At 36.0% G+C, this 11,879-nt stretch overlaps 1 protein-coding gene across 5 annotated transcripts in view; it reads left to right on the top strand.

Annotated features, from left to right (window-relative positions):
- The first annotated feature begins 8,247 nt into the window (after nt 1-8,247).
- Nucleotides 8,248-11,879, top strand: part of LOC129926725 (coiled-coil domain-containing protein 150-like) — a 30,687-nt gene continuing 27,055 nt past the window's right edge. For 4 of the 5 annotated variants that reach the window (XM_056032485.1, XM_056032482.1, XM_056032480.1 and 1 more), the window contains exon 1: nt 8,249-8,445. In XM_056032485.1, the coding sequence (XP_055888460.1) occupies nt 8,362-8,445 (84 nt within the window). In that variant the 5' untranslated portion in view covers nt 8,249-8,361. Of the gene's footprint in view, nt 8,446-11,879 lie in introns of all 5 variants that reach the window. The other variant, XM_056032484.1, reaches the window with a different exon arrangement.

Here is an 11,879-nt window from a genome sequence, read left to right as displayed (position 1 = left end):
TCGATCTCCTCTCTCATAGTTTTCTGGGGGATATTTGCAAGCGATTCCTTTGATAATGATGGGTCCATTGAGGCAGCGATTGCACGAAGACATCTTTACCCGGCTTCGTTCTACCGGCAATGTGTTCAATCTTCGACGTCTACTATTCCATACAAAAACAATGGAGATGGTCATAACGGAGTTTCTCTATGCCGATGATTGCGTCCTGCTAGCTCACAATAAACATGACCTCCAGAACGAGGTAAACGAATTTACATACGCTGCCGCCTAACCCTAACCTCGGGAAAACAGAATTCATGTTCCAGAAGTCGCCCAATAAAATATACTCAGCCCTAAGGATCACCGTAAACGGACAGCCCCTTAATGTGGTAGACCACTTCACATATCTAGGTAGTATAGTGTCAAATGACGCCTCACTTTCAAGGGAAGTTGATAACCGTCTCGCCAGGACCAGTAGCGCTTTTGGACGCCTTCAGGCGAGAGTTTGGCGGAACAGTTGCGCTGGGTAGGGCACGTATCCCGTGGGAAGCGTGGTCGAGAGGCCAAGTGTGCTTGGCTTGGCTTGGCTACCTAGAAGGGGGCTCGAGGTTCGACACCCGACTCGGGCAGAGTTGTGTTTACTAAGCGTCTAAAGGCAGCATGGAAAACCAACTCCTAGATACCCCCCTCCCCCCACAAATGAGATTGGACCAAAAGCGCCCTGAGCATGTTATAAGCATAAAAGTAGCGCTATATAAAAGCTATAATAATGAGAGACGAACGTATGCCAAAGGCAGTCTTTTTTTTTTTTTTTTTGGTGAACTAAAAAGGTGATCGACGTAACAGAAGCGCCCCACGAAACAAGTCAAAGACCAGCTTAGGCGTCAACTTTCTTTGGCTGACATAGAAGAGAGTACCTGGTTGCATGCGGCCTCAGAACAAGACAGCTGGAGGTCACTCACGAAGGTCGCGAGATACACATTTGAGACCAAATGAAAATCTGCTCCCTATGACAAACGCAGACGGCGAAAAGAAAATCTAAATCGACCACCTGCGGACAATGGTTATGCTTGCCCTGGATGTGGCAAAATAAGTAGGAAACAGGAAATACTGCATTCCTGTATTATATAAGATAAGATATAATCTTCGGACTTAGCCTTATTATTATTATAACAAAGAAAATAACGTGGAGGTCATTGATATAATATAGCATGTTCAGTTAGTATAGACATATAAATATAAGTACTGTCATAGACTATATATAATCTATGGTACTGTCAGTAAAAAATACTTGTAAAATGTTTCATATAATCTTTTTTTTTTCATTTCAAACATGGGTATTCGTTTCGGATCAACATCAGAGAGAATAAAAAAAAGGGGTTATTTGACACGGTTTTTCGTCTGGGTAGTAATGAGCTCTTCTGTTAAACAAAATAAGATTTTTTCGTTGTTACAATTTTTACATGATTTTTAATTAGATGGGCCTTAGCCTTAGGCATAACTAAGTAAAGTAAGTACCTAGCTAGCTGATTAGTTTTACGGCTGATTCTATTTTGGCTAAGATCTAAATCTAGACTGACATCTAGATCTATCTAGGATTAGTATACTAATACCCTAGATTGAGATTCTAGACTCTAGACAATCTAGTCTTAGTCTTAGTCTAGACTAGGCTATTAGATAGGTCTAGGTCACTAGACATCTAGAATCTAGACTAGATTTAGAATTTAGATTAGAATGAATAGATTTATATAGATCTAGATCTAATCTAGTCTAAGTCTAGGACTAGATTGTTTTTTAGATTTTAGATGATTTGATAGATCAAATAGATCTGACTATTCTAATTCTAACACTAACTCCTTGAACTGGTTTCTAAGTAATCTAAGAAACTTTCAAAAGGATTTAAAAAAAAGATCTAGACCTAAATTAATTAATTAACTTGACTTAAGACTTAGACACAGTAAGTCTAAGGCCTAAATAAGGCTATTAGATCTACTTTTCTTATTACATAGTCTAAATTAGTATTATTAGTTTCTAGATCTAGAAGTAGGGCTAGCACTAGATAACTAGATCTAGTAGTAGACTCTAGATCTATCTAGAAATAGACTTAGAAGGTGATAGATCTCTAGATTCTAGATTTCTATGTATCATTATGTAAATTTAGTTCTTGATAAGTCTATTATAGATTTAGACATAAATATTTAGATCTCTAATATAATTATCATAATATGTGTTCATAGAGGACTTATTAGATATAGATCTAGACTAGTACTAGTAGACTCTTAAATTATTTTAGATCTAGAACTATATACAAGATCTAGTGTGACTAGAGTAGAGCCCTAGAATTAGAAAAGGATAGATAATCAAGTAGATCTAGAATAATCTAGACTAGATTTCACTAGATCTAGTCAATAGATTTAGACCTAGTAGTAACAAATAAAAATTGTTTGTTTTTTTAGTTTTTGTTCTTTAGGAGGGTTTTTGGGCCAAAGTCTTGTTCGGGTCTCTTGATTTAGAATGCACCATTGAAGGACATGGTCAGCATTCTCTGGTGATGGGCAAGTTTCTCTAGTCCCGACATTTAACTTCCAGAACATATATTGTCTCATTCAGTGAACAAGCCTTTTCCTTGTGGAAACTAAACAAGCATTACTACTGGTCGATTTTGACTGACTGTAATTTGACAGCAGTCACAAGGATAGAAACTAGTAAGCTAGTTCCACAGTTCCGGAACATCATGCACGAGTGTAAAAAGTAAAATACTGCACATTAAGTACAACTGTATATTTGTCAGGATATTTTAATGTAAAATGACAACTGCAATTTGAAAAAAAAAATCGTAAAATTGGTTTAAATAATTGCTAACTCTTGTTGTAATTCCTTAACGTGAAGTGTGGGAAAAAAAAAGAAACGTGAATATAATACAGTGTAAATATGAATTAAAAGACATTCTACACAGTTAGCTTAGAGTGTCTCTATAAGTTGTATATAAATATGCGGCCCGCCATTCCCAATTTTTAAAATAATGCGGCCCTCGATACAAAAAGGTTGCCCACCCCTGATCTAAGATATTCATGTACTGTTTTGGATGTTATGTATGTCGACATATCCGATTTGATTTTCTGGCCCAATAAGGAGAGTCTCAGGCCCAAAAAATTTATTTGTACTTATGACAGGAAGATGACAGTAATAAATGACTGTTTTGAAATTTTCATTGAGAGACCTAGTAGCGTTAAAGCACAGGCACAAACCTATTCTTCCTATTAGCACAACACAGTAAAATATCTGATTGGAACTCATTACTTTCAATAAATGAATTAAAAATATTTATACTAAGCTTTATAGTTTCTTTGGATTTAATAGCCTTTAAATTTTTATTTTTAGAAGTGATGTTGTTCACAAGAGAATCAAATTTAACTTTTTGTTTTTTAATGAGGTGATGTCAATCTCAGAAACCTTAGTTGGCAAAACTTTTTTTAAGCTCTGATGGATTTATCCAGTAAGATAACAAGCCTGTAACTGTCTTACTCTCTTTTAGCCTGGTGTTGGCTTCCAGCATAAATAAAGTGTCTGCCACATTTCTTCTTCTTCATCGTTCTCATTGTTATGTTGGAGTGTTCATATGACTAGACCAGTACATGAGATGAACTGCGCAGTGGTTTCCAAATCAGGGAGCTCTTCATATAGTTTTCTTTCTATTGGGGTGATTTGGGGCCAATGTCTTATACGGGCCTCTTGGTAGAGAGAGCAGTTTTGGAGTATGTGGTCTGCATTTTCTGGTGATATTCCACATGGGCAGATTTTATTGGTTCCAATTTTGAGCTTCCGGAACATGTGTTGTCGCATTCTGTTGTGTCCGGTCCTGAGTCGAAAGATTAGACGTTGGTCTTGTCGGGATAGCTTATAGTAAGCGTCATCTTTCTTGTGATTTGGATGGGAGCTCGTCCATTTCTCATTTATTTTATCTACAATTAATTTCTTCATTTCTTCTGGATGGAGTGCAGAGTTTACTTGTGAGTTTGTTCTCCCACTCTTGGCGAGTGTGTCAGCCTTCTCATTTCCTGCTAGTTGTATGTGAGCTGGTATCCATTGAATAACAGTTTTTTTGCTGTTGTTGTTGAGCTTTGTAAGTGCTGTTCTGAGGTTTTTAATATGAGGGGAATCAGAGTTTTGCAAGCTTTGGAGGGTTGTTTTCGCGTCTGTTAGAAAGACAATCTGACTGTGAGGGAAACTTGGATGATTTGCTAACATGGTAGCAGCTAGTGCTAGTGCTTCCCTTTCTGCTCTGTGACTGTCAGAGAACTCTCCAGTTGCAATGGATTTTTCTAGTTTTCCTCCATCTGGCCATTCGATAAGTATTCCAGCTCCTCCATTTGTGGTGGCTTTATGGGATGAGCCATCCGTGTAAACTCTGATCCACTGATTGCTAGGGTAATTGGTATGTAGAAAACAGTTCACTATTTCCTTGAGCTCTGTTGGTCTGTAATCAGATTTTCTTTTTATGTTTTCATTATGGTCCCTTATAGTAGGAAGAGGGCTTTCGTCCCAGGGTGGAGATTCATTATAGTGTATCGAAAATTCCAGAGTAATTTTTTCAAGTTGGTGTTTCTTTTTTAGGTTTAGAGATTCCTGTATGAAATTGGTCCTTTTGAGACGGTTTTTTGTGCCAGTTTTGAGAATTTTTGTTCTGAGTGGGTGCCTCTCCAAGGTTTCCAATTTAGTGAATTGGGAAAGGATTTTTATTTCTCTACTTTCATCCAGAGAGATCAGGGCAGCGGTTTCCTCCATAGCTCTTATGGGTGTTGTTTTGATTGCTCCTGTCATTATCCTTAAACCAATATTTTGAACCTTGTCTATTTTTCTTAGGTTGGTTTGGGCTGCTGAGCCCCATGCTGTGGCACCATACAGGTCTTACATAACTGGTATAGATCTTTTTCAGGATGTTGTGATTAGCTCCCCAATCTGTGCCAGCTAATTTTTTCAAGAGGGATAGTCTCTGGATGCCTTTACTCTGTGTTTTATCTATTTGGTTTTTCCAGGTTAGTCTTGGGTCATAGGTGACTCCAAGATAAGTAGGGCTGTCATTTTTTTCTAAAGCTTCCAAATCTTATGTTAATTTTATTGTTTGTTGTTTTGTTGACAGTGAGAATATGGTATATGTGGTCTTTTTTGTGTTGATGGACATGCCCCAGTCTTTGGACCAATTATTGAGTTTATCAAGAGCATCTTGTAATCGAAATTTCGATGTTCCTACATATTCTTCTGTGCTAATTATGGCAAGGTCATCTGCATACATGCTGCTTTTAACTTTTCTTGGTAGGTTTTGATTTAGATCGTTTATGAATATTAGGAAAAGTGTTGGGGATAGGACTCCTCCTTGAGGGACGCCATTTTTTATACCCACTGTGTGGCTTCTTTGTCCTTGCATGCAAACTAAGGCTTTTCTATTATTTAGGTATTCCTTTATCCAGTTGTACATTCTTTGGGATATGTGATGCTGGATTAGCTTGAGCAAGAGACCTTGTTCTCAGACTTTGTCAAATGCTTTTTCTAAGTCAACCCACACAATTGTTGTTGGTTTCTTTTCTCGAAAGCCGTCTTCTATTTCTGTGTGATGAAGGCAATTTGATCTTCTGTTGATCTGCCTTTTCTAAAGCCAGCCTGGGCTTCAGTGAGTAGGTTATTTGACTCAAGGATCCATGTCTGCCACCTGAGTGCAGGACTCACCAAGTCCAACTATACAAGAACAGTGGGCTGATAGAATAATACCATCTTGACTTATTACTATCCAGGGCTGCAGTACATGCTAACCACTGAGAGTGAAGACCTATTAAAAAGAAAAAAAAATTATTTAAAATACCTGTACATATCAAGACATTGGTCTCATATACATGTAAATACCTTTGAATATCAAGATATTAACTATAATATAACAATATTTATTACTTACCTTTGCTAGTGGTTTAAAAGCCATAACATCTTGAACCCAACCATCTAGGAACTGGTTGTAAGCTGCTAAACTCTTGTAAGCCTGTAGACATTTTCAAAAGTAAAAATAGCAATAACATTTTAATAATAGATGTAGAACTCTTGTAATATAAAGAATTGGTTGGACTTCGAAGCATCCTAAAAATATAGAAATTCAAAACCCTAGTCTACACCAAAAATTCAATTGAGACTAGTGAAGTGCTTCAGCCGCAACAGCCAAAAGGTTTGGGCTAAGGTGTAATTAGCTTCAAATCTTAAAGAGCATTTGAAAGTTGTAAAAGAAACACAGATCTAGGACCATTAGATTTATCAACAAGTTACTAGTCTTGATGAGCCTAGTCCTAAAATAAACTTTAAAAAGTCTTCAGCCCTAGACTTAGATCTAAACTGGATAGTAAAGTTTTCTTTGGTTTAGATGCTAGATCTGATCTATATAATACTAGTATCTAATAATAAGTAACTATTATCTGTAACTATAGCCCAAATATATCTTGTGCAGAGATGTGTTTAATGAGCGCCTAAAGGCAGCACTGAAAACCTCCCAGATACCCCTCCCCTCCGGTCCACCAATGAGATTGGACCCTAGCGCTCTGAGCATGCTATAAGCATGAAAGTAGTGCTACATAAAAGCTAAATTTATTTATCTTATCAAGTGACCTAGAAGTGAAGACTAGATCTAGCTAAATCTATTAGATAAAAATTAAGTTTCATATGCTTAAAATATGCAGCAACAGAGAGATGTAGATTTTAGATGTTATCTAGATTTTCTAGATCTATTCTATAGAGTCTAGATGAGATCTAGAATGACCTACTAAGCCTAACCATTATGTAGGCTAGACTCTAGATCTAGTCACACTCTAATCTAAGACATTATCCAGATTTTGTATATAATATATCTATGATCTATGTAGCCATAGATCTAGATCTAGAATACTAGACCTTGAAGGCTTGAGTAGAGAGTAGATCTCTATCACAATCTATGTAGGCCTACATGATATGTTACAACAATGTTGATCAAGCTCTAGACCAGTGTTTCTCAAACTTTTTTGTCTGCCGGCACAGTAAACAGATGTTTTATAATAAAAAGAAAAAAAGATTTTACCTGTTTTTCAGTATTATGTTTAATGTGAATGTTGTGTCTGTTTTTGAGAGCAAATGCGATCTAATCGAGGCTCCAAAGTCGACAAACAAAATCGCATTTCATCGTCTATTGTAAGAAGTCTCTCTCTTTTCTTAGATTTGATTTACAAAATGTTGATTCTATATTTTTTGAGTTAGGTAAGGTAATTTCTTCTGTTCCTGCAATTATGTCTGGTTTCTCACATTCTAATAAAACTTCTAAGTCTGCTGTTTTGTTCCTAATGCTTTGAAAATTTATTACTAAGGTTTTAAGGTATTTTGGTATTACTTCTTTAGTAGGTTTTTTTAGTGAGGCTGTTGTATTAATTTTAGTAGATTTAGGTTTAACAGGAGTGGATCTGGCTAGTGGTTGGTGAGTTTGGTTTGAGATGGTGTTTAGGATGTTGTATGGGTTAGAAGTGTCTGCATCAAAGGAATCAAACAGTCCTGATGTAAACTGTTCGGTTCGGAAGCCAAGGGCTTTACTGTTCAGCCATTGGGCCTCCTGTTTATTTTCAAACTGATGTTTAATGTTTTTTCAATTTTGTGTTTCACAGGGGATTTATTTTATTGTGAAGGTGATCTTTTCTCCCCCTCCCTTTGGCTAAAAAAAAAGTGAGCGACCAAATCTCCAGGTGCAATCAAGATATACCATATTGGAGATGATTGACTTTATCATACCAGGACATGGACCTACGTTTAAGGTGCATTTAAGTTGTTTTGTCCTTCCCTTTGGCATGAGTCTGTCTTATATGTTTACAGCATTGTCATTTTCCTCTTAAATGATGTGCATTCTTGAAAAGTTTATGTTTGATTTTAGTAGTATTTAAGTTGATTTTAAAAAAAAGTTGGATATAAAACCATTTTTTAGATTGATAAGTGTATTGCCAGGCCTGAGGCATTATCTGTTGAGATTATGTGAGACTCCATGACCTGGTACATTACAGTTTGACCACTCACAATTGTGATTTGTTTTTAATCCAAAATGTAATATCTGCAACTTATAGAATGTATAAAAAAGTAGCCATTGGACAAATGTTCAAACTGAAATGTGCTTGTAAATAATAATAATATTATTATTGAAACTGATTAATTGTTTTTTTGTGTGTTTTTTTTGGACAAGTTCTAGATTTCTAGATTATGAAACAAGCAAATAACTATGCATACAACATATCTTTTTTTTTTAAATATTAAAATTGATATTTCTTGATTTCAGAATCAAGAATGTAGTTGTATTTTAATCCAGAATGCTTTACTAAGCCACCTCTTAACATCTTTATGTTTCCTATAGTGGATGAAAAATTATACTGGACGAAAGGAACTGCTGAAATAGATGAAGGAAACAGAGGCGATGGAAACAAGGTAATCCTTTTTTTTTTTCCATTTACAAATATATACTGTTATCAGATGTAAGGCTTGCTAAGAATACATCATATGGTCTATTTCTAGGGGTGCACCGGATAGTACTTTTTTATATTTGGCCGGAGCTGAATATTGCCGAATAGTAAAATATGATATTCGTCCGAATCTGGATACCTACATGTCTTGTAAATACCTTGTGTTGATGAAAATTTTGCAAAACTGTTAAATAACATACCTATATTTTTTTTTTCCTTGTATATACCATATTGTTTTAAACTCTTGTTACTGGTTAGGGTTAGGGCCCTAACCCAACCCTGCCTAATTAACTAATCTGTGTAGCATGAGTGTCTGTGTATGTGCGACCAACTGTAGAGGGTGTGTGTGGGAGGGTCAATGAAAATATGTAACTAGTTACTAAAGTAAATTTTTCAAAGGTAAAATCTGGCTTGTATAGTGGGTAGATGTATGTATTCATGAATTTCAGACCAACAGCTGATCATCAGACTTTAAATTTAAAGTCCAAAGATCGCTTCTGGTTCTGGTTTCAAGGGATTTATACTGATAATAGCTGTTAGTTAATAGTTGGAATCTGAAGCGTTAGTTGGAATCTGAAGCGTTGTAGATCAATATTTATTGTTTTAGATTAATCCATTTGATGTAAATGATATTAGGTTAACAGCGGGAGCATCAGTAATACCTATTTATAGCTTGAACCTTAGATGGTGCCGAAACATAGTTTTAATTGTAGTCTTTAGGCCTATTATTGAGATCTGTTTAGATCTACAGTTGTATAGGTCTAAGAGCTTTAGGAAAACCAAATATAGAAGAAAAAAAAACTCTTCCACACCCTCCCTACCAAAAAAAACCATAAATAGACTGTATGTTTGACTGATTGTAACAACCTGGTCAGATAGATGTAGTGGGCTTACACATATAGTCCTAGTGTAGTTTGTATTGTTGATGGTGTTGACCATCACACGTTTTTTTACCTTGGGCATATGCAACAGTGTTGAGTGGTCGTCAGGCAAAAGGATTGGCCTGGTCAATCAAGCATGTAGACTTAGCATACTCGCACACTAATTACAGGGGTTAAGTATTTCTTAACACTCCAGTATATGTTTGTTATTTCTTTGCTAGATATAATTGCGTGCCGTAGATCAATTTCTTTTATGTGATTTTAAAATTTACTGTAAGCTTTTCCATTATAAAATAAGTCAATAGAATTAAACAATGAAATGAACTTTCTTCACATGCACATCTTTGTTTTATTTTATTGTGCAAAGAACCTATGCCTATGTAAAAAAACACATCTTCCTTAATTATTTCTGATTTTATTGTGGTTTCTGTAACTGTAACAAAATGGCACGGTAATAAGCCTATAGGTGTTAGGAAAATTAGATCAACCGTAATATTTATTTACAGTGTAGTATGCTTCCTTAGCACATTGTGTTTTTCCATTCTGGCTTAAAAATGGTCAATCTCTATCAGTAAATTGAGTGAAATAAAATAGGCCTGGTCGTGTCTTTTACGCCAATATACACAAATCTGAGACTTGTACTTTTTCTACAAAATAATTAGTTACTGGATAACTGGGCTATGCTTTGAGTTTGTTCTGTGTAGCAAAAGGTCACTCATTTAGTTATTCCAGCTAACTGAGATTTATATCCAAGTAACTAGGCACACAGGAAGAGGTGTGGCCACTAGTACAGTCACATGATTGAGATTTTTCTACAAATAAGCAAACTTATTGTCCAGTTACTCGTGTAGAGGTGTGGCTCCCTAATTAAGATTTACTACCAAGTAAACAAACTCAGTTCCCCCATGTGCCCCTTTCCATCGTATCTGACTTGTGGTCACCTGTCAATCATTGAACTCAATGTGATGGACTAAAATAAAAGGGAGTGGGAGTTTTTCATCTCTACCCCTGAAGATATACCTGGTTACCCGTATAGAGGTGTGGCTTGAAGTCCACCCCCCTACTAATGATTTACTACCAAGTAAACAAACTCTCTCGTAAGGTGTGACCTCTAGAGAGTGTCAATATGCTGGCATTAAACCTACATCCATCGTATTTGAATTGTTGTCACCTGTCTATCAATAGACTCAATGTGATGGACTAAACAAATAAAGAGAGGGGTGGGAGTTGTTCATTTCTACATCTGGAGATATACCCGCACAGCATGACGTAGTCAAGGGATATAACATCTTAACATCCTAACTAACCCCCTCAAAGGTCAAGACAAAATGAAATTGCATACCATTTGTTGCTCTATATGTAAAACACATATGTAATGTACAGTTTCATTTCTATTTATATTAACACACCTTGTCTTTATAATATTTGATGTTTGGTACATATTCATGTAGGCTCTATTTTTAAGCACATTATTATGTTTTAATATTAACATTAATACATTCTATAACAGATATTGATGGAAGGAGGTCCACTTTGTGCATATTAAATAGGTGTACTTTTTACTATTTGGCCAACTACCTGGCAGTGATATTCGACCGGAGCCAAATATGGCAGAATGGGGAAAAAAGGCCAGATATTCGACAAAAGCTGGAGCGACTATCCGGTGCACCCCTATAGGCTATCTATTACATTGCTATGAATTCAAGAAGAGGGTCTTTTACTTTGTGAAAGGTGAAAGGTTTTGTAATAGACTATAACAACAAGAGTCTCAATTAACACATTGAATTTTTTTAGTCTTCCATTCGTCTCCTTTACTCCAGCATCTTGTTATGAGTCTGACCCACTTTTACACACAGTCCTGACTTACACACTTTCTTTGCTGTTCACTCAACCATTTACATTCAAGATCAACTGGTCATTTCTTACACAGGCACACACACTGCACTACCAGCCACTCAAAACACATTCACTTACTAAGGTTTTTCTATGACCTTTCGCTTGTAGGCCTTCATTCAATTCTTTTTCTTGATTTTTCTATTGATTTTCATGTGAGCGAAGAGCTTTACCCTCTTTTAATACTCGAGGTAGCTAACACATATGATGTGCTAAATTATAGAATGTAATTCTTATATTAAGGACTGCATCTTAATTTCTAGGCACCTCTTCTCTTTGTCTTGTATAGATAAGTCTAATCAGAGGTAAGACTCTACTAAGGAAATAACACACAGGGTGTAAGGACAGAAATATTAAGGACTGCATCTTAATTTCTAGGCACCTCTTCTCTTTGTCTTGTATAGATAAGTCTAATCAGAGGTAACACTCTACTAAGGAAATAACACAAGGGTGTAAGGCCAAAAATATTAAGGACTGCATCTTAATTTCTAGGCACCTCTTCTCTTTGTCTTGTATAGATAAGTCTAATCAGAGGTAAGACTCTACTAAGGAAATAACACACAGGGTGTAAGGCCAGAAATATTAAGGACTGCATCTTAATTTCTAGGCACCTCTTCTCTTTGTC

This window comes from Biomphalaria glabrata, chromosome 6, assembly GCF_947242115.1.
Source record: "Biomphalaria glabrata chromosome 6, xgBioGlab47.1, whole genome shotgun sequence".
In the NCBI taxonomy this organism is placed as follows: domain Eukaryota; kingdom Metazoa; phylum Mollusca; class Gastropoda; family Planorbidae; genus Biomphalaria; species Biomphalaria glabrata.
This window is presented reverse-complemented; position numbering and strand designations above follow the sequence as displayed.